At 41.1% G+C, this 23,218-nt stretch overlaps 1 protein-coding gene across 5 annotated transcripts in view; it reads right to left on the bottom strand.

Moving 5' to 3' along the window:
* Positions 1–1,459: 1,459 nt before the first annotated feature.
* tmem168b (transmembrane protein 168b) overlaps positions 1,460–23,218 on the bottom strand; it is a 36,560-nt gene continuing 14,801 nt past the window's right edge. For all 5 annotated transcript variants that reach the window (XM_072485293.1, XM_072485291.1, XM_072485289.1 and 2 more), the window contains 3 exons: positions 22,126–22,268; positions 19,131–19,405; positions 1,460–3,537 (listed from right to left, as the gene is read on the bottom strand). In XM_072485293.1, the coding sequence (XP_072341394.1) occupies positions 2,990–3,537; positions 19,131–19,405; positions 22,126–22,268 (966 nt within the window). In that variant the 3' untranslated portion in view covers positions 1,460–2,989. The remainder of the gene's footprint in view (positions 3,538–19,130; positions 19,406–22,125; positions 22,269–23,218) is intronic.

Below are 23,218 nucleotides of genomic sequence, written 5' to 3'. Positions count from 1 at the left end.
AATATTTTTTTTTTTCCCTCTGTGGTCTCTGATCTGTAAATCTCTCCATCCCTCTCTTTACTATTTGAAGATGAGGGGTTGTTGCATTTTGAGTGTGCATAACTAAACTAACCTTTTGAGTTCATCCTATCTCGAGTTTCCACGGGGTTATTAAGAATTGACTCGCACCAAAACCGTGGGATTGGTAAACCTGCCACCGCTTGTAAATGGGGGAAACAAGTCAAAACAACATTCCTGTTACAGAAGGGTAGCGAGGGGAGAAATTTAGGGCTGTTTCAAATTAATCTCCCTGCTGTCCATAACATTCCTTAAAGATTAACTATGTTTTTCCCGACACCGATGCTGCTTGACCGTTTAAATATTTCCAGCATTTTGTTTTTATTTTTGAGCAGTTACTTATTCATTCACACTACTTCAACTCTCTGGAAGTCTTTGCCATTCAGCTCCCTCTGCACTTTAAAAAACCTGTTTGTTAACTATTACTTTGGCTCTCTAACAATAATTCTTCCTCCTACTCAGCAGTCAGATTTCCCCTCAATTTATGTCAAGAGCGGTGCATTGTGGGTTTATGCACAAGTTCTTCCAAATGTTAAGTTGCCAATCTCTCAGCTATGTTCCAAAGATTAAACATTTCCTCTCACGAAGGAAAAGGTATTTGGAGAAATTATTGAAATGTCAATCCAAGTCACTAACATATGGCTAAAATACATTTCTTTCTTTGACTGTATACATGTAGCATGGAGACTGTAGGAGTGACTTTTGCCAACACAAAATAAATTGCACGCAGGAGTGAGGAGATGGTACAATTTCCCTTTGTACCCAAAAGCTTTGGAAGGAATGGGATGAGAGTCAGTTGGGGCACCCACTGTAGATTGAACCATAGAATCCCTACAGTGCAGGAGGCGGCCATTCGGCCCATTGAGTCTGCACCGATCCTCTGAATGAAAACCCCCCCCAGCCCCCCCCCCCCCCAATATCCCCATAATCCCACCGAACCTACACATCCTTGGACACTAAGGGGAATTTATCATGGCCAATCCACCTAATCTGCACATCTTTGGAGTGAGAGTTTGAATATTCTCTTCTGAGCCATGCAATTTAGATGTACATGAGCAGTCCCAGCTTAAACTTCAAAGGTACTTCAAGTAAACTTCAAGCCCCTTAAAAAGGGGCTTCATGAGCACGTAAGTGGACAAAAATCAACAAATTCAGTTATCCACAGATGAGAATGAACATTGAGTGAGGACATAAAAACACTATTCTAGTCATTTCAAACGAAATGTAATAAAATACAGCTTTACTACCAAAATCTTATTTTTCACTCCTTTTCTCTCCATCTAACCCTTTGAGACTCTGCAAAGCCAATTCTGAAGTATCACATTATAGCGAGGCTGCAATGTACTGGAGCTCAGGGAGGATTTAGGCGGAACCATAAATAAAATGTCGAACTAAAGTTAACTGAAGCAAAGATGGTGTGTTTATTGGTTGATTTTGAAAACAGAACATGAAATTAAAAGTGACAGCACTGAAAAGGAACCATACTGAAATAACAAAAATAAATTCTCGAACAGTAAAATAATGTACATGCGAGATCGAAATGTATATAAAATAAATGTCAAAATATAACAAGATAAAATCAAAGCAATTAATCACAAAAGAATAATACATTTAATCAAAGGTGTTTTGCTTTGTTACATGCAAATAAGCGCAATTAGAAAGATTCTTTAAAATAACAAGAAAAAAAATTATTTTGACATACAGCTGATAGAAAGGGAACAGACAGCTTGTGGCTTTAAAAGGATGTCTCCTCGTTTTCATGACAATCCATTGTCATGTCCAACATAACGCTGCGATATTGAACTCAGGAACAACCACGTGTTATTGCATACGAATCAAGAAGTCTCCATGGTTGTGGTTGTAGTATATAATTAAATTCTGGCAACCAGTGGGATTTGTGTAAAATTCCTTCGTTAAAAACTAAAGTACAACACAGTGGGCCTTAAACTGAACAGTCACAATTTTACTCAGCTCCCAACTATCGAATGAATTGCTTTTCTGGATGATGTTGTTCAGCAACAAAAGAACATAATCTCGAGTAAAAGGCCAATGCCAGTTCTGAACACTGCATACCATTGTGCGTTAGTATTAAAGTAACAAAATGTATAAAATACCAGCAATCAAACGTTCCAACAGATCAACTAGTGGCTGAATTGATTTTCACTGCAATCAAGATTGGTGACGTGTTTGGGTTTCTCCCTCCGATCTCATATCGCCACTGCAATCCTCCGGTTATTTTACATTTGACACGATGCAAAGGAGCAAGTCAATTGAAAGCAGGTAACAATCTTAAATTGGACCACCAAATTTCAGGGATATTCCGCAGGCTTAACTTTTAAACATTGTATGCTTTACCGATTTTTGTATACCTTTCTGAAGAATTTACTTCATCATTTAGCATGTTAAACGACGGGTCGTCACACTTCGCTGCTTCCCCTGCTCCTGGGGTTAATAATGACATCTTAAACTGATGTTCATTATTTTCCATTTTAATCGCTGTCAAAACATTAGTTGTGCCAGCTAATCTCAGTGTACTGTAAGTAGTTATAACCGTTTGCCAACTTAATGCAGTAATTCTTTGTATAGTTTTAGAAATGGGGCAGTATGTAATAATATATATGTACACATACAGACACACACACAGACAGACACACACACACACAGACAAACACACAGACAAACACACAGACAAACAGACACACACACACACACAGACACACAGACAGACACACACACAGAGACAAATAAAAATGGTATAAGTCCTGATGAACCCTGAAATCTGTTGAGTTTAAGAAATAAGCTTGGGGTAAATCAGTAACTTCTCAGCAACTGTAGCCCATTAACCTTTATATAAACCTTCACTCCAAACTCTTTGGAAGGATGCCTATTAAGTGCAATACAAAATCCTAAGTGTTGACAAGTGATGGCAATGTCACGATTTCACAAGTTTAAACCCTTGTCCTGTGTCCAGGACTGTGGGTGGGAACCATCTCATCTTCAGCCTCTTGAAACATTTAAAGCAAACATTACACATCCAGAAAAGGTTCAACCCACCGCACCAGTCCGCCAAGTGAATCAGAGGATAAGTGACACGAGGAAAGTAAATCATCCAATGCTTGGCAACATCATTTCCTGTTGGCAAATGAAGAGTGTAATCACTCCAGCATTTAGATATACCATAGACCGCCGTAACCGTTCTGCCTTTATCTGACCAGCAAATCCTGTTGTCAAGGCTGCAGTTATATTCTACCCAGTCTTTAGTGAAGTCACCTAACTGTGGTAGGTCCGCTTCTTCAACATCAACCTCTTTGGCCAGTTCTGCGCCTTGTACGGCGACAAAACTTTCACTGACTCTTCTCACATCTTTAACCCATGGGAGAGCATTGTCACAGTCCAAAACAATTATCAATCGAGAGCAGAAGTCAGCATTCTTCTCTTTCCACCACTCCACGATCGTCTCCAGCCTCAGTGTTTCTCCTCCTGATACAAAAAAACAAATCAGATAAATAAGCTTGTGTTCAGAAGCAGCAGGTTCTTCTATTCCTGCTGCATTTATCTGGATTCTCAGGGCTTCAAACTAAATAGTGAGGGGGTGGGACAGGGATCACGTGATAAGACATGTGGCGAATCAAAGGGAAACAAAGAGGGAATGAAGTGGGGTAGGGATTTGGATAATGATAACCACAGTGTGGAAGGAAGGGGCAGAGCGTACAAACCTAGCACAGGACGAGAGTTTGCAAAAATGATAAAAAGACAGTTGAAGGCTCTGTATTGGAAATGGGGCGGCATTTGTACAAAATGGATGATTTGTTAGCTGTCACGATGATGTGACTTGTGCATGAGCGATATTGATCTGTAATTTCACCAGCTGTCTGAACATATAGTGAGCTGTTTCAAAGGACTTTTAAAAGACAAGATAAGACACAGAGGCTGCCACACGTCATCTGATTTCTGGTATTGCCAGAGACCAGTTTCTGAGAAGTTCCAATGTGGAATACAATTCAGACATGCATCCTTCTCTGGAATTACACACCTGAGGATGTCACGAACCACTTCAAAGGGATCTGTTGGAATGTTTTTACATTTCTGTAAGACTACCTCTCCAGCAGGGACAGAGAGGCTGCTTGATCAATGAGTTATGTGGAGATATGTCCCTATCTCATCAAGATACTTATTCATGGCGTTAATTGCTGAGACGTTACAGAATCCACTCAACAACCCCGTCCCATCATGAAACAAAAGCAACGGTTGGTTAAGACATCAGGTAAACAAACACTTTCTGGAATCATTATGAGTGGGCATGTGGCTGAAGTAACCATTTTGAAATCTCTAATACAACATACATGCTCCAAACAGTAGTGAAGCAGCCTGTAAAAGTGGCCAATGGAGCAGTAAGATATCCCTTCTCTTTAAATCCAGCACAGGGATAAGTGAATTCTCCATTGAAAGGAATCTCAGGTGCAAAACTCATTGACTTTGGAACAGGTAGATTACAGATTAAATATAAATTGTCTCCAGCAATTGCAGTTACATAAACTTCAACTCAACGCATGGAATCTATAGGAACCAGGGAACCTTTCTGCCGCAGCCACGGGGAAGCAGTCAAGGACTCAAAACAGTGAAATCCCAATTTCTTTATCATCAGCTTTGGGCCTCAATCAGGCTAAGAAAGTAACTATCTACAGTATAACTTGTAAAATTTACATGTTTGCGTGTGAATGCAGGTCTTGCAAGTTCGAGAAGTGAGAGTTTACCTTTTTTCATACTTTGATATCTTTACTTGGGTGGGCTTTTTAACCCAACATAAACCAACCTCATCTTGTTTTGAATGTCAAGAAAGCTCGTCAGCCTTGTTTCTTCGCAATCAGTATGTAAATATTTAAACACAGACATTGCGTATGTTACAATCCCAGCTGATGCTAATACTGAACAAGTCAGATCTCAGAATGAAACCTGGTTTGATAGATCCGAACATTTTTTTTCAAAGAAACCATGGAGGAAAGATACTGAACAAATTTACAAAGTCCGCTGATGGGCGTCATGGTGCCACAGTGGTTAGCACTGCTGCATCACAGCACCAGCGACCTGGGTTCGATTCCGGCCTCAGGTCACTGTCTGTGCGGAGCCTGCACGTTCTGCCCATGTCTGCGTAGGTTTCCGTCGGGTACTCCGGTTTCCTCCCACGTCCCGAAAGACGCGCTGTTAGGTAATTTGGACATTCTCAATTCTCCCTCTGTGTGCCCGAACATGCGCCGGAACATGGCGACTACAGGATTTTCACAGTAACTTCATTGCAGTGTAAGCCTACTTGTGACAATAATAAAGATTATTTTTATTGTAATGAGTCAAGGACCTGCCTTGACGAAGAACATGTATCATACCAGGGGAGGCAGTGGCATTGTAGTATTGTCACTGCACGAGTAATCCAGGGTAAGACCGGAGGCCCCAGGTTCAAATCCCACCACAGGTGAAATATGAACTCAATAAAAATTCTGGAATTAATAGTCTAATGATGATCATGAAATGATTGTCATAAAAACCCGTCTGTTTCACTAATGTCCTTTAGAGAAGGAAATCTGCCATCTCTACCTGGTGTGGCCCACTTATGACTCCAGATCCACAGCAATGTGATTGACTCTCAAATGCCCTCTGAAATGGAGGGAAGTTAGCGAGAGGCAATAATGGCCCAGTCAGTGACGGCCACATCCCATAAATGAATTTTTAAAAACCCATACCTTGCGTTAGCGAAGCCCCTCGTGTCACTCCTCGGAGTGAAGTTATTGTTACCAGGCTCCAAAGGAGTTATGGAATGTTATTATTCAATGGTATTAAATGCTTACAGGGGAGAATGTGCAAACTGCACACGGACAGTGACCCAGGGCCGGGATCGAACCTGGGACCCTGGCGCCGTGAGTCAGCAGTGCTAACCACTGCGCCACCTTGCTGCCCAGTGGATTTTGGTTTAAAGTTTTTGCTTTCATTTACTAATGAATGTCTTGTGGATTTGTACTGTGAGTAGAAATAACAAAATTGTTGTGAAAGTTGTCCTTTCCTAGAATGCTTTTGCGTTTAATGTGTCAGGATAAAATTTAACCGATTGTGCTATTTAGTTTCTGCTGAAGTGCTGGGTGTAACTTACAAATTGTTTCATTTGTGCCAGCCGACTTACTTTTGTCACCACATTGTGAAGTGAGACAATACAGACTTAAGATAGTAAGTGGCATAATGAAACAACTTAACATCTGGAGCTTTGTAATAAGAACTTCCATTGCTTGGCGTCTTATTCATTCTAACATTTGTCATGTTATAAGGAATCAATTAGAACTGCGCGTGAGATTTGTGACCCATAAAGATCGTGAGCCTCCCGTAATAATTTGTAGAGTCAAAAAGATTGACAAAGTTTATGTTTCTAACCAGAGGTAAGTGGAAAATTGCATTTATTCCTCTGTGCAACTCACTGATTAAAGTAATTGCTTGTGGCAGGACTTGGCTAAATACAATAATTGCAACTATTTTTGGCTTGCCAGATACAGAGTGTCTTACAACATTAATTGAAGAAAGTTACTTCAAGCAAGAGCTAGCACTGGAAATTAACAGACAAGCTAAAGCTTGAGCTACAGGACTTGCACATCCGCCCGTTGTGTCCCACCACCCCCACCCCCCACCAAACCACCCAGGGACAAAAGATATGAAATGTCAAATAAAGAAATCTGTCAGTGTAGCAATTATCGTTTCATTATAATGGAGGTTAGTCAATAATCTTGTTATTTTTATTTACTCCAGGTCCAGGTTTACGTTTTTTTGCTATTGAATAGACAATTGCAATCTTTCATTATATATCTATAACCTTTCTGAAACCGATGAGGAATACATTTATCGTAAAATGATAGTACAGAATGGTAACTGCTTACACAAACTAATAAGGTTACTGTTGAGGCTATGATGATAAATGTAACTTTTAAACAAAGTCTCAAGGAAACATTTCCCCCCACATCCAATAAACAATAGACTTCTATTCCTTCAGTCTCCGACAATAAATAGATTGTATTACAGTAATAAGTGACTATGCTTCAATCCATTTTTCAAAAGATTCAAGATGCGAACAAACACATTAGACTTTAAGAAAAATATAGTTACAATTTAAAACCAACCGATGTTGTTAAAATCTCATTATTCATGCATGAGTTTGGTTATCTCGTCTTTCGTGTGCTCCAGGAGTTTTACATTCTAAGTACATCTAGGATGCAAATACTATGAACAGGGAGTAACTTGAATATTTCCCCAAGGATATTATTTTAAAAATGTCAAGAGTGCAATTGTTTCGTTACAGTTAAGGCACAATTCCCTTAATACTTACTGTTTACAACTAACAGCTGCAGGCAAACAACTCACGGTTCCCTTTACTAAAATTGGGAGGAAAAAGGCTCCAGTGTCATGATATGGAAGGGATTGCGGAGGCTACATGTGAGAGTTTGGCTCAAGATAGAATCGGAGCTTGATGGGAAATAGAATGTCAAAGCTTTGTGTAAAATGTGTACGTGACTTTCGAGATGAATCGCTTCTGCTTTTGCAATAGACAGTCTGCAATACCAGGACGCAGCTGAGGGAATGGGTTCTTCATTCTAAAGATAATAATAATTTAGCTGAGAGCAACAGAATGTGTCCCTAACTTGGGCCTCTAAGGGGGCCGTCCTCAGAAAAGGGGCAGTGTCATATTGTATATAATATTGGCTTGCTGCTGTGCCTCCCCGAAGTACAGTGGTGCAGCCCCGGCCGTGAATAAACGTACGTTGAAGTGACTTGGTGTTTGATTGATGATTTCATCTGGATTGAGGATAGCGAATTCTCACATGTGCCCATTTGTTGTAGTCTTTAAAAACTACAGCTCTCTGGACTCCCTAAAATGTTCCACTGCACATTAAATAGATTGGCCAATTTGTTTAGGAGTATAATGGATTTTATTGTTTAATGCTGCATCGTTCATTTGGTACTAAACAACCCGACCGTGGAGTGGTACGGTCAAGATATGATTCAGCATTCTAGAGATGCAGAGTTTCTGATTTCAGCTGCGCCATCAGTAGAAAGGACTTCACTGGATGGTGTTATTTCTACAAGGGGGGGCAAGAGAAAAATTCAAGGCCGAGACCAGCATATCTAGTTGTTACAGAGAACGATATCAGGGAGCAGCTGATGGATACCTGGATTCAATTGCTCCAAAGGGCAGAGTGGACATACAAGCAGTCGGGAAAAGTTTTTTAAAACCCATGCAAAAACAAAAGGCTTTACAATTGCTGCTTTGCTTAGTCTGGTTATTCTAACTTGCACAACAAAACCATCTAATGCTTAGTTACATCATCAACGGAAAAGAATGGGGAAATGCAAGCTATTATTTTTGCAGTGTTAAGTCATGCTGCTGCCATAATGTCAGATGCACATTCAATGCTGCATAATTGTTTTTTCTCACTATATGCTATTTGCAATCAGTTGTCATTTAGTAAGCAGATTTAGCATTCTCTGTTGCTAATGTGGTGTGCAACCCTCAGCTAAATTTCCCAGAGGTGTTTTGGGAAATGTCTTGTAGTTTAAAACCATGAAGTCTTTCCTCAAGTCAGATAAGCCTGGATTAGCTTTTCATTTGTGGCATTAATCACATTGATTTCTGTGCATGACCTCTTTGTTTTGTTACATCTTGTTGTGCAAGTACAATTCCAGTGAACAGGCTGGCTCCGGATAGATCCAGGAATTGTGCTTTGGAAAATTACATAATTTTGCCGCCCAAGTTTTCTTATTATTCATTTGAAGATGAGGTCAAGGCCAGCATTTATTGGCCATCCCCAACTGTCCTCGAGAAGATAGTGGTGAGCCAGGGTGGCTTGCTAGGCCATTCAGAAGGCACTTCAAAATCAACCACGCTGCTGTGGTTCTGCAGTCACATATGGGCCCACCAGCCAAAGATAGCAGGTTTCCTTCCCTAATGGACATGAGTGAAGCAGATTATTGTAAAAATAGCAGTAATCCAGCAGTTTTAGTGGTCTCCACTGCGGTACTTTTTATTCTAGATTTTTATTAAATTGATCAAACTTAAATTCCACAGCTGGCAAGGTAGGATTTGAACTCATGCTGCCGGCTTATTAGGCCAGGCCTCTGGATTAATAGTTCAGTAAAATAACCACTACGCCACTGCATTCTGGACTGCAAAAAATTCTTAAGTCTTACTATTTCCTCACTAGCACTTATGAAATCGACCAAGTGAATATCATTGATTCAGTTTTACGTTCCCTTACACCACTGGCATTTTGTTCTCTTGCTCACCTGTGAACATCATCTGAACTGAGATTTCAGCGCAGTACTGAGTGAGCACAGCACTGACAGTGGTGTCTTCTTTTCGACAAGAGGCTAACCCGAGGGCTGGTACATGTGTCCAAATGGATATTCAAGTTCATGGAGCTATTTGAGGCACGGTGGGAAATGCAGATCAACAGGTCATTTATCTCCAGTGCTGCTTGTGGGAGCTTGCTGTCCACAAATTGGCTGAACTGATTCCCTACGCAAGAGGACCACACTTACTTTTTGCTATTGGGCCCTGAAGCACTTTGAGGTGTTCCGAGGATGGCAAACCTGCTTCATAAAGGCAAGTTGTTTCCTTTTTAAAAACCTGATGACTCAAAACGTATAGCTCTAAATTCTTACTTTACGCTATTTGCATTGCCAAATCCAATTCACCGAATCATTTAATTTTGTAGTGCAAATGGAAAACTGTCAGTATTTGGTAGTTTTTGCTAAAATGGTCTTATTGTAAAAGGTGAAACTCAGCAGGTCTGACGGCGCCTGTAGGGAGAAAAACAGAGTTAATGTTGAGTCCAATATGATTAGTCTTTGGACTGAGGTTCTGAAGAATAATCATATTGGACATGAAGCGTTAATTCTGTATTCTCTCTTCACAGATGCTGTGAGACCTGCTGAGCTTTTCCAGAATTTTCTGCTTTCATTTCAGATCTCCAGCACCCACAGTATTTTACTTTTATTGTAAAAGGTGTAGTGAACAATCCTAAATACTAGGATGGTACCAAAGAGAGAGACTTGCTGCAAGATAAAAGCGAATTACTGAGCTTGCTGGAATCTGAAACAAAAACAGAAAACGCTGGACAAACTCAGCAGGTCTGGCAGCATCTGTGGAGAGAGAAGGGAGTTGACGTTTCGAGTCTGGGTGTCTCTTTGTCAAAGCTTTGTCAACAAATCCTTGCTGCAAGAGACTTTTGCAGAGCCTTTTGGGCACAAGTTTCTCTTTTCAGTAATAAATACAAGGTCAAAATACCAGGAGGTACTCATTTTAATTCCAGAACACTCAGAAAAAGGGAGATATCATGCTAGTCAGATTGCTGCTGTTTCTGGGAAACTGATCTGCCTTCAGCAGAATATCTGCCCAACCGTACAAGGCAAACAATGCCACAGGATAGAGCCAAGGTAGGTTTTCTTTTATTCGTTCATAGAGTGTGGGCATCGATGGCAACGCCAGCATTTGTTACCCATCCCCAATTGCTCTTGGACTGAGTGGCTTGGCTAGGGCATTTCGGAGGGCATTTGAGAGTCCACCACAATGCTTTGGATCTCAAGTCACATGTCGGCCAGAGCAGGCAAGGATGGCAGATTTCCTTCCCTAAAGGGATGTTAATGTTAATGACAACTGGCAATGGTTTCATGGTTACCATTAGAATTATAACTCCAAATTTTTATTGATTTCAAATATCAACATCTGCCGCGGTGGGATTCGAACCCAGGTCTCCGGAGCATCACCCTGGGTCTCTAGATAACCAGTCCAGTGACAATGCCAATAAGCCATTGCCTCCCCTACTTCCCAAACTGAGTTCTCCCTCCCCATGCTGGAAGGGGACTTCACATTATAGCAGCAGTGTAGTGAAGATACACAAAGACCACTAGCAAACTGCCAGGTTAAGTAGCCTAAGGTCCTGAAGAATTTACAACTGTTTGACTAAAATACTGGAAGATTGCTCTCTTGTTCAAAGCAATTCCGGGCATGGATAAGGATGGAACGTGGGATGATTAGCAGATGTTGGCCTTGCAATGATACTCTCATTCTGCCCGAAAGGAGGAAAACAAGGAAAGGCCTGGAACCCACCCCCCAGGTGGGGTGGCACCGCAGATGCAAATGTCTGACCGATCAGCCCTGTGATTCATGGCAGGGGCTGTGCTGGAAGACTATTGAGTGTGATTCCATTGTAAACACATACATCACAACTCAATACACTTTGCACCCTTTTTTAGCAGGATAATCTGAAGTTTTTAAATGGCAAATTGAAATAGATGCAATTTTATTTATTTTATACAAGACGTATTTGCATATCACTGAAATTCCAAAGCAGTTGATCAAATGTCAAGTAGATGGATATTGAATTTCAATAGGAAAGAGCGAACTGGCCTGACATTTACCAAAGTGGATGAGAAGCAGGTGTGTGGAACATTAGCTGGAAAGTACAATTCAGGTATGACTACTGTCAGGCGGCTGGTTGACTGGTCTGTGGGACAACCTGCTCAATTTATACACAAGACCCGTGAGGACAACTTTGTAGGGTTAAGAGGGTGTAGATTGCGTTGCCGTTTCCAATGCCTAGGTTGATGCGGAGTATTCTGTCCCAATTTTTGCCTTTTCCAAAGCAAATTGGTACAACTGAGTAGTTTGCTTGGCCATTTCTGAGGGCAGTCAACCATGCAGGCCAGACCAGGTAAGGATGGCAAATTTCCTTCCCTAAAGAACATTATTGATTGAACCAGATGTTTTTTGACAACAGTCCGGCGTAACTATATTCCTAAATTGTGTTAGCATTCATACCTTGAATTATTTAAATCTTATTGCGCAATATAAATGACTGCAATGCTCCTCCCGCCTGAAAAATACATACTGGGATTTTCATTGAGGAAATTAAAACTTTCACAAATAAATCCTGGCTTTGTCAGCCTGTGACGCAATGGGTTATGATGCATTTGATCTCTAGATTCAAATCTCACTAGAAAGACAGCTGGCTCTTAAGATTCCTGTATGAAATTACTATGGGCATGAGCTAGCTTGCACTTTGCAAAGAAAATTATTCCAGTGCAGAGTGCAGCTATGAAAAATTGAATTTGTTTGTGGTGCTTTTCTGAGGTGGGAATGGAGGTATATACTCGGAGCATTTAGTGCTGTCACTGGGGGGTCTCAAAATAGGAATGAAAATATTCAAGTTACTAGCCACCTTCATGAAAAATTCATAAAGGGGCCAAACTGTAGAGGGATTATGATAGAAATGTACTTGTCAATTCCTTTGTTGCTGATACAAATAACCTTCTCTCTGCTATACCACCAGAGATCAGGCTTTCCCAAATTGACATAACATTTCTTACAATGGTAAGAAATTTATTGTGAAACCAAAATGGGATCACCTTCTTTCTTGCAAATGTAAAAGGAACGGTCAACATCAAAGCTAAAATAACCTGTAAAACAAAAGCATCCCTTTGCAACTATGTGGATTTAAATTTAATTCATATGCCATGCCATCTGTGAGTCATTTAATCTTAACGTTTACATCGATTATGTTCAGGACTCTGAACAATATACTGTGCCATTGCAAGCAGATGTTATTTAACAGGACAGCTCATTATTTCCTGGCAGGACAGTGTGGTCAGATATGACCAACCCGCAGCCCTGATAAGTCAGTACTCAAAGCCCAGGCTACTCAGTCATATTTACTGATTTGCCCTGTTTAAATTTTGCGGTTTGGAGATCTGCTACTACAGGTTCACAAAAGCAGCTTTGATGATCTAGATAGAGTGCTCTTTCAAAGGGTTGGTATAGAATCGAAGGGCTGAATGGCCTCCTTCAGCACCATAGGGATTCTATGACTTCAGGTCACCATCTCTTTCCTCTTCACTACCAACAGATCTATCTTATTCTGGTTCAGAGACTCACCAGGCTCCCTGATATTATGGAGGCCTGGAATGACCAGGTAATTTCTGGGTACTCGTTATTTGCTCACAGACAATGTTAATAGGAACACTGGAGCAGGAGTAGGCAATTTGTTCCCTCAGGCCTGCTCCGTCATTCAACTATATCATGGCTGATCTACCTCAATGCCATTTTCCAGCACTACCCAACATCCCTTGATACTGTTTGTTATGTGGAAATCTATTCATCATTGTTTGAATATACTCAATGACGGAGCCACCACAGTCCTCTGGGGTAGAGAATTCTAAAGATTCACCACCCTCTGACAGAAGAAATTCTTCCTCATATTGGTCCTAAATAGCCTGCCTCTTACTCTTGTACTGTGTCCACTGGTTCTAGACCCCTCAACCAGGGGAAACATCCTTCTAGCATCCACCCTCTCGAACCCACTTAACAATTTTGTACTTTTCTATGGGATCACCTCTCATTCTTCTACACTCTGGAGAATCACATTTTGTTTTGCATTATATTCCCTCTGCCATGTTATTGCCCACTCACTTAGCCTGTCCAAATAAGATATTTAACAGATTTGGTCTACTACTCTCCTGGCTAGTTTCAGGAAGGTCACTCAGGATGAGAACACATTTTTAAACATAGTCCCATGTGTCTTTGTGGTAATCCAACAATCAGGCCATGAAGGCACAAAGCTTGAACGCCTTTGTTGTCGGCTAGAATTGTCAGTAGTGATGTGGAATGTTTCAAATTTGATCACTTATTACAAGAAACACAGGTTTAATGCATTAGGTATTTACAAACGTTTTGTCTTTTATAAAACTGGCGCATTTGAGCTTGGTAAGGCCCATTAATCTGATTTACAGGTTCAGTTATATGTTCAATTGCTGTAGCATCTGCCATTTCAAATAGAATGCTTGGAATTCAGAACATTGGAATGTTGTACAGGACTGGAAGAGGCCACTCGATTTCAAATGGGGTTTCTAGTCATAGAATTTACAGTGCAGAAGGAGGCCATTTGGCCCATCGAGTCTGCACCGGCTCTTGGAAAGAGCACCCTACCCAAGGCCAACACCTCCACCCTATCCCCATAACACAGTAACCCCACCCAACACTATGGGCAATTTTGGACACTAAGAGCAATTTATCATGGCCAATCCACCTAACCTGCACATCTTTGGACTGTTGGAGGAAACCGGAGCGCCTGGAGGAAACCCACGCACACATGGGGAGAATGTGCAGACTCCGCACAGACAGATACCCAGGCCGTGAATCGAACCTGGGACCCTGGAGCTGTGAAGCAATTGTGCTATCCACAATGCTACTGTGCTGCCCCATGGCAGTCATGGCAAATATATTACTGAATTTTTTTTACAGCAAGGTAGACGAGGGAACAGCCAACTTCATGGAAGAAATAAAAATAATTAAATTCAAGAAACCATATCGAATAGCTATTTAAGGAGATGCTGACTGGCTGTGGTAGAGATTTTCAGCTAAACAGAGAGTTACATGTGTCTTCATGGGGGGTGGGGGGGGGGGGAAAGAGGTTGATTTTAATAGGATAAGTCAGGATCTGGCCAAAGGGCACTGGGAGCAGCTAGTTGTTAAATAAATCCGCATCCGAGCAGTGGGAGTCAGTCAAAGAGGAACGAGAGAGAGCACAAAGCAAACTGGTAGACAGATTTTTAATTAGTGATGGGCGGAAGGCTTATGGGGGGGCAGGAATGTGCAATTGAGTCCGAGAGGTCAGCAATGATCGTACTGAATGGCTGAGCTGGTTGAGAGGGGCTGAATTGCCTACTCCTGCTCCTGGCTCTTATCTTATGTTACCGTAAAGATAAAGTGTGGGACCAAAAGGTTCAGAGAACCCTGGGTGCAAAGGGAAATACAGGATTGGATAAGGGAAAAAAATGGAAGGCATATGACAGATACAGAGGATGCCCTAAAGAAGTACAGAAAGTGCAGGGGGATACTTAACAAAGAAATTAGGAGAGTGAAGAGGGGGCATGAAAAAACACAGTGGCAAAATACAGGAAAATCCCAAGGTGCTTTATAAGTATATTAAGGGCAAGAGGGTAACCAGGGAAAGAGCAGGGCCCAAAGAGTGTGGAGCCGAAAGATGTAGGTGAGGTATTAAATGAGTATTTTGCATCTGTGTTCACTTTGGAGAAGGACGGTGTAGGTAGAGAAAGCAGGGAGGGGGACAGAGATATAATTGAACAGATTAGCATCAAAAGAAGAGGGGTTAGTGGTTTCAACAGGATTAAACGTGGATAAAACCCCAAGCCAAGGTGAGGTGTATCTTAGGTTGCTGTGTGAGGCAAGAATGGAAATAGCAGGGGCTGTGACATTAATTTTCAAATCCTCGCTGACCACAAGTGACGTGCCATGGGACTGGAAGACAGCTAACACGGTACCATTGTTTGTGAAGGGAAGTAGGGAATTAATAGGCACTGTAAGGGCCCTTCCTGTTGATACCCTTATTTCCCATTTCTTTTATTTTGCCATTATCACTTTTGATCCATTGATGTTTAATGGATATACCTTTAAGTCGAGCAGAGGAAGCAAAGAAGCCAAAAGTTGCAATATGGTACACTGTGTGTGCATGTTGGAGTGGGGGGCGGCGGCGGCAGCAGCGAGGTAAAGAGAGTTAGGAATCCGATAACCTGTTGTGTGTTTATAAATATGGGGGGGTGGGGGGTGGGGTGGGGAGTTAGAGGATTAGGAATTTGATAATAGTTACGAATTGTAGTTGCTACATTATAGTTATTGTTATTAATTTTAAAAATTGTGTTTAATTTTACAAACTTGGTGACTGTAAATATTAGGCAGCCAAATGAGTTTGAATGTTTTTCTAAGAATTATTTGTCAATTTCAATTGTGTTACACGCACCTCCCCCTCCACCCCAACTACAGTATAAATCTGACCCCATTTCAAGTTCTCTCTAACTTTGACAAAGAGTTGTCCAGACTCAAAACGTTAGCTCCTCTTTCGCTCCTCAGATTCTGTCAGGCCTGATGAGATTGTCTAGTATTTTCTTTTTTGTTTCAGATTCCAGCATCTGCAGTAAACTGCTTTGATCCTTTGAGTGCAATGGAAAACCCTGTCAAAAGCCGGCTGCCCAGGAAAAGTCTCCAACTCCTCCACGATAAGATGTCAGCGACAGTCCTCACCAATGGAAATATGACAGAAAGCTTCGAGGTGTCGCCCCCACCCTTTTCTCCATCTTCATCGCCACCATCCTTCACCTTGTCAAGTGCAAGCTTCCCAGTGGAGTGGACATCATTTACATGATGGACGGAAAACCTTTCAATCTCAACCGGTTGAAACCCAAGAAGCAAACTTCACTGACATCACGCGTGGAGTATCAATGTGCAGATGACATCGCCATCTCCACTCTCTCAGAAGAGAATCCCAAGCCATGCTTGGCACCTTCACTGAAGCATACCAACAAATCGGTCTCAGTCTCAACCTCAAGACTCAAGCTGCAACAAGGGCAAAATCTGGTCTCTCCCTCCATCAAGATCAACAAAGAAACCTTCCCAAATGTGGAACATTTCCCATACCTGGGGAGCCACCTCTCCTCTAAGGCTGACATCGATGTGGAGACCCAACATCATATCCAATCAGTGAGCACCTCCTTCGGACACCCAAGGATGAGAGTCTTTGATGACTGTGACATCTGTGCTGACAACAAAATCCTTGTGCACAAAATGGTCGTCTGTCCAACTCTTCTGTAAGGCTTAGAAACATGGACTTTGTACAGATGCCACCTTAAGCCCCTGGAGAAGTACCATCAACGCTGCCTGAGGCGGATTCTCTGCATCAACTGGGAGGACAGGCGTACTAACATCAGTGTCCTTGAAGGAGCCAAGAGCACCAGCATAGAGGCCATGATCATCCAAAACCAACTCCGCTGGGTTGGCCATGCGTTTAGGATGTCAGAGTCCCGACTTCCAAAGTACATGTTCTTCCCCAGCTCAAGGAAGCATTCTTAATAATAGGAGGACAAAGAAAGTGCTTCAAAGACAACCTGACAGTTTACCTCAATAAATGTAACCTTGACATCAACACCTGGAAGGCCCTTATTCAGATTGGAGGAACCTCCTGATTGAGGGGACACAATTTTTCGAGGACACCAGAAGGCAAGGGGAGGCCCGGAAAAGGGGCCTGAGGATGGAATGCCAGTGATCTAGAGTCCAAGAACCAATCCCACCTCATGGAAACACCTGCCAAGTGTGCGGTCGAAGATGCGGCTGTAGGATTAGGCTCATCAGCCATTCAAGTACCCACAAAACCGAAGATCAGTAACACGAGTTTCTTCAGTGGACAATCATACTCGTACCCGATGGGCTAAAGAGCCTCTTTCTGTGCAGTATGAATTTCCTCGCTTGTGGCTGACCAAGTTTAAAACTGGAAGCATTGTCACTGCAGAGTTTACAACACAAAGCAAATATTTCAGCAGCTTTGAACCAAAGATATATTGAGAGGCTAGCTGAAAGATGCCGAGGCTCAAAGACGAACAACCCTCAGAAGAAATTCCTCATCTTCGTCTAAATGGCAGATCCCTTATTTTGAAATTTTGCTCCTTAGTTCTAGATACCCCATGAGGAGAAATATGCCCATAGCATCTACTCTGTCAAAGGGTCGCAGAATCTTATGCGTGTCAGCAAGATCACACCTCATTTTACTAAACTCCAATGAGTTTAGGCCCAACCTACTCAACCTTTTCTGATAAGATAGGCCCTTCAACCCAGGAATCAGCCTTCTAAATCTCCTCTGAACTGCCTGCAATGCAAATATGTTCCTCCTTAAGTAAGGTGACCAAATCTGCCCCCAATACTCTCGATGTGGCTTCACCAATGTCCTGTACCATTGTGGCAAGACTTCCCTGCTTTTCTACGTCATCTCCCTTGCAATAAAGGCCAACAGTCCGACAGAAATTAGTCCCTATTTGTTTTTATATAACACGTATAGATTTTGGTTTCACTAAATACGTCTTAATTTCTCAAACACTTAAAATAAAGGTTAGAATTCCATAACAAAGACAAAGCCTGTCAGATTTATTCATTACTACCTTCAAATCTGTCTCATGGAGATTTGATGCAGCCTGACTGTTGGCTTATTAAAGTAATCACTGGTGAATTGAAGGTCACATCAGAACATGTAAAGGTGACAAAAAAAAAAAATCATGGTTATTGAAATAGCACCTACTATATTGAACAATGCTCTACCACCTTTCCAGCATAGCTGCCATCCACCTCAATACTATGAAAATTACACCAGATAACGTAAACTAAAATTATAGGTGGAAATATTCATCATGTCAGAAGTTTTGCAAGGAGCCCTGCAGTTTTCAAACTGGATGTTACAATAATTTACATCATAGAAATGCAACATATATACATAAGACCAGAAGACATAGGAGCAGAATTAGGCCACTCGGCCCATCGAGTCAGCTCCGCCATTCAACCATGGCTGATATTTTCTCATCCCCATTCTCCTGCCTTCTCCCCATAACCCCTGATCCCCTTATTAATCAAGAACCTATTTATCTCTGCCTTAAAGACACTCAGTGAATTGGCCTCCACAGCCTTCTGCGGCAAAGAGTTCCACAGATTCACCACCCTCTGGCTGAAAAAATTCCTCCTCATCTCTCTTTTAAAGGATCGTCCCTTTAATCTGAGATGGTGTCCTCTGGTTCTAGTTTTTCCTATAAGTGGAAACATCCTCTCCATGTCCACTCTATCCAGGCCTTGTATCTTGTACGTTTCAATAAGATCCCCTCTCATCCTTCTAAACTCCAATGAGTACAGACCCAGAGTCGTCAAGCGTTCCTCATACGACAAGTTCTTCATTCCAGGGATCATTCTTGTGAACCTCCCCTGGACCCTTTCCAAGGCCAGCTCATCCTTCCTTAGATATGGGGCCCAAAACTGCTCACAATACTCCAAATGGGGTCTGACCAGAGTCTTATACAGCCTCAGAAGTACATCCCTGGTCTCGTTTTTAGCCATCTTGACATGAATACTAACATTGCATACAGATTACCTCTCTTGAATATTTCAAAATGCTTTTAAAACCCACAATAGCAAAGACAGCACATTAATCAACATACATTACCTGCTAACGCCCACTCGCCAGAGCTGTGAGAATGTCCACTATAATACAGGATGTAGGTGTCATGTCTGGGTCCATCAGAAGTGTGCAAGTCAAGAAACGCCTTTACTTTTGATTGAAGAGTGTCAAAAGAAAAGCCACTGGTGGAGTAGTCACAGCCGTAAGTCTCTATCATGTGATATGCAAAGAAACGTTGGACAGAACTTAACATGGCTGTAGACCTTAGATTCAATTCTTGTACATGCTCAGGAGGGAGGAGTGTCGGCTGACCATCAGGACTGCAAGTAAACAAATAAAAAAGATATTTAAAAATTAACTCTAAAATGTAGAAATAAATATTTAACTGGTTGCTCCAGTAATGTGTCCTTTTTTTACTTCAAAATTTGATTAAAAAGTCGCTGTTTGTTCTCAATTCATTTAAGACATTTCACTTTAAATAATAGCACAATATGTTCCTCAGAACAACTTAGTTAGCCCAGACCAATTCACAGAATGGAAGAAGGTCACATAACCCAAGTGATTTCTGTATGGTGACATAGTTGGATGCCCAAAGTGCCACCTGAAGAATGCTTGCAGACCTGATATGGAAGGTTCAAATCAATGATTTTCACACCTGCCAGACACTAGTTGGCGATAAGAGGAAAATCATCTGTGGGCCGGTGTGCGTCACCATGTCAATCAGTGGCTAAAGCTTAACAACAGGCACTAACAGTGCAAACGACTCACAATGACACTTTAAAACCACTTCATTGTGGCATCTGTGACATAATTTATCTCTTGGGATAAATAGGTCTTTTTCTGGATGGCAAGATGTAACTAGTGGGGTGCCCAAGTATTTACAATCTATATTAATGACATGGATACAGGGACAGAAGGTTCTATAGCCAAATTTGCAGAAGACACAAAAATAGGTGGGACAGTAAGTTGCAAAGAGGAAATAAGAACCTTACAAATAGACATAGATAGGTTAGGAGAGTGGGCCAAAACGTGGCAGATGAGTTTAACGTGGTTAAGTGTGAGGTCATGCATTTTGGTCGAAAAAATGGGAAGGCAACGTATCTAAATGGGGAGACACCTTGGGGTGCTCTGTTGCAGAAGGATCTGGGGGTCCTCGTTCATCAGACACAGAAAACTAGCATGCAGATGAAATGAAATGAAATGAAAATCGCTTATTGTCACAAGTAGGCTTCAAATGAAGTTACTGTGAAAAGCCCCTAGTCGGGCGCCTGTTCGGGGAGGCTGGTACGGATAATAAAGAAAGCAATGGAATGTTTCCATTTATAGCTAAAGGAATAGAGTATAAAGGTAAGGAAGTACTGTTGCAACTATACATGTCATTGGTGCGACCACACCTGGAGTATTGCGCACAGTTTTGGTCCCTTTATTTGAGGAAAGATGTAGTGGCATTGGAGGAAGTTCAGAGGAGGTTCACTTGGTTGATTCCAGAGATGAGGGGTTTGTCGTATGAAGAGCAATTGAACAGTTTATGCCTATACTCTCTAGAGTTTAGAAGAATGAGTGGAGATCAAATTGAGGTACACAAGATGATAAAAGGTATGGAGAAAGTAGACATGGAGCGGATGCTTCCTCTTGTGGGGATTCTAGAACGAGAGGGATTAGGATAAGAGGTAGCAAATTTAAAACAGAGTTGAGGAGAAACTACTTCTCCCAAAGGGTTGTGAATCTGTGGGATCCGCTACCCCAGAGTGCGGTGGATGTTGGGACAGTGAGTAAATTTAAGGAATTGGACAGATTTTTAATTGGTGATGGGTTGAAGGGTTATGGACGACGGGCAGAACGGTGGTGTTAAGGCCAGGCTGAGGTCAGCAATGATTGAATGGTGGAGCAGACTCGATGGGCCAAATGGCCTAATTCTGCTCCTATATCTTATAAACTCACAGATCGGTCTCTTTCGCCATCAGCAAAAGTGCACCATATGAAGCCATCCCTTCCACAATGGATTTGATTTGCTGCACGTCCATTATCTTGCATGGATGGAAGGATGCCGACAACCGCTCATTTCAGTTCAACAAACACTTAAAAGTCTCATTAGATGAGTATAATCTTTGGTGCAGTTACTCTCCATAATTTTTTCTTTCCATTGTTACTTAAATATAGACATTTGGTTTGGAATGGCAGACTGCAGTAGGTGGCTACCATACCAGATTCATAGAGGATACCCATCTTCCAACGCAGGAGCTGTATGTTTACAAGTCAGACCATATCGCAGAGTTCATGCACCAACTCTAATAATAAATTTCAATCTACTGTGACTGGACCGGAAAATATAAATTTTGATTTTTCTCATGCTAGACCAACACGCTTTAGGATCAGGAGAAAGGAGATTTAGGGATTTCTGGAGGGAATAGGGAGACCCAAGTTGAGGTTGGCTCTACCTGCAACAGGTGCAAGTCGGACAGCGTTATGTTAGAAGGTAGGAGGGGCTATCTCCGAAATAAAAATATGGATGTTGGGAATACTTAGCAGGTCAGGCAGCATCTGTGGACAGAAAGAGAGTTAATGTTTCAGGTCGATGATCTTTCATCAGTGATTCAAAGGTGGGAACAAACCTCTGGGTTCAAGTATTGTTCAGCTGCTTCAGTTTTACAGTCAGTTTATATCAACCCCTTCATGTGCAACCACATTGCAACACACTTCTAACTAAGGTATTGCCTTAATTAGTAAGTCTACTTTAAAACAATCACTATGTTGAAACACTAGTTACACAGAATTTTGCATTCCATTTTTGATCAATTTTAATCAATGTTTCGGAAAATTACAGCGCTGATTAAATGCGTCATATCTTCACAAGGGGATTTTCACAGTAACTTCATTGCAGTGTTAATGTAAGCTTACTTGTGACAATAAAAGATTTTTAAAAAATATTATAACAGATTAACAGTGCAGAATGGCAAGCAATACGAATGCAAGATTACAAAAAGCAATCAGGTTAGAATATATGCTTGTTGCTATTGTAGTTCTTAATGTAGAACGATACCTGCAGTAATTTGTAGGAATTACAATCGCATATCCTACACATGTTCCTCCCAAACAGTTACCCAATTCATGGAAAAGGCCATGGGCTAAGGATTCCAATGGTAAAACAATAAGGAACACACTCATAAAGGACCCGTTTGTTGGCTGCATAAAATAGAAAGAAAAATGTCATTTTAGACATCATAATATTTGTAGTTTAACAAGCTAAATGAAAGTTAACCATATCATAAATCACTCAATATTAAATACAAATAAGTTACCTTTTACTATAAAGCAGCACTTGTTCTATAACTTTAGCAACAGAAATCCAGATGTTATTAGTAACCTTAAAATATGTACATCACTCCAGAAATAACTCTACATCACTACAATACCCAGCCCATCACTAAGAAACAGCCTCTGACTTGAGTGGCACCAGGCCCATTGACTCCATGCTCACACACTGCAGGGAGCAGGCTACTAGAGCAATGAAGCTGTGATGGTGTAACCAATGAACATTAGTTGCACAAAAGCCACAATTTTATTAAGTCCACTTGATATGGTTAAAGGGCCTTTCTAGAAATGAACGTAGAAGGAACACATTTATGCTCAACAGTGATGCTTGCTAGAGGTTTTACGGTCTATATTGCAAATCTTAAAATCTATTCATCCACAAGTTATTTTAGGATCTATAAATAAATTTAAAAGATGAAATAGAAAATTATGAAGTGCACTGCTGTTATCAAAGCATCATACTTCTGACACAACTGTTTGTTTTATTTAAGTGACGTTTAAAAGTCCGCAATTACAATTAAACCATTCAAAAATAGTACTTTAATATTTATGATTTATATATGGCCTGCACTATTTTCAAAAAGATTCAAGCTATATTTAAAAAGGAAATAATTCAACTAAAGTGCTCTTATTTCAAGGTACTTGTTGCTTTAAAACTTTAGTATCTTTAGTCATCTAAATAAATTCAGTCTGGGTTTTCCAAATTAACAGCATTTAATTAAAATATCGTTAAGCAATCTTTTTAATTTTAAAGAATTCATGAAAGCACCTGGGCTGCCACTTCAAAATAACAATCTAAAATAATTGGTCAGGGCCAAAAA

This window comes from Scyliorhinus torazame, chromosome 19 (assembly GCF_047496885.1).
Source record: "Scyliorhinus torazame isolate Kashiwa2021f chromosome 19, sScyTor2.1, whole genome shotgun sequence".
Taxonomy (NCBI): domain Eukaryota; kingdom Metazoa; phylum Chordata; class Chondrichthyes; order Carcharhiniformes; family Scyliorhinidae; genus Scyliorhinus; species Scyliorhinus torazame.
This window is presented reverse-complemented; position numbering and strand designations above follow the sequence as displayed.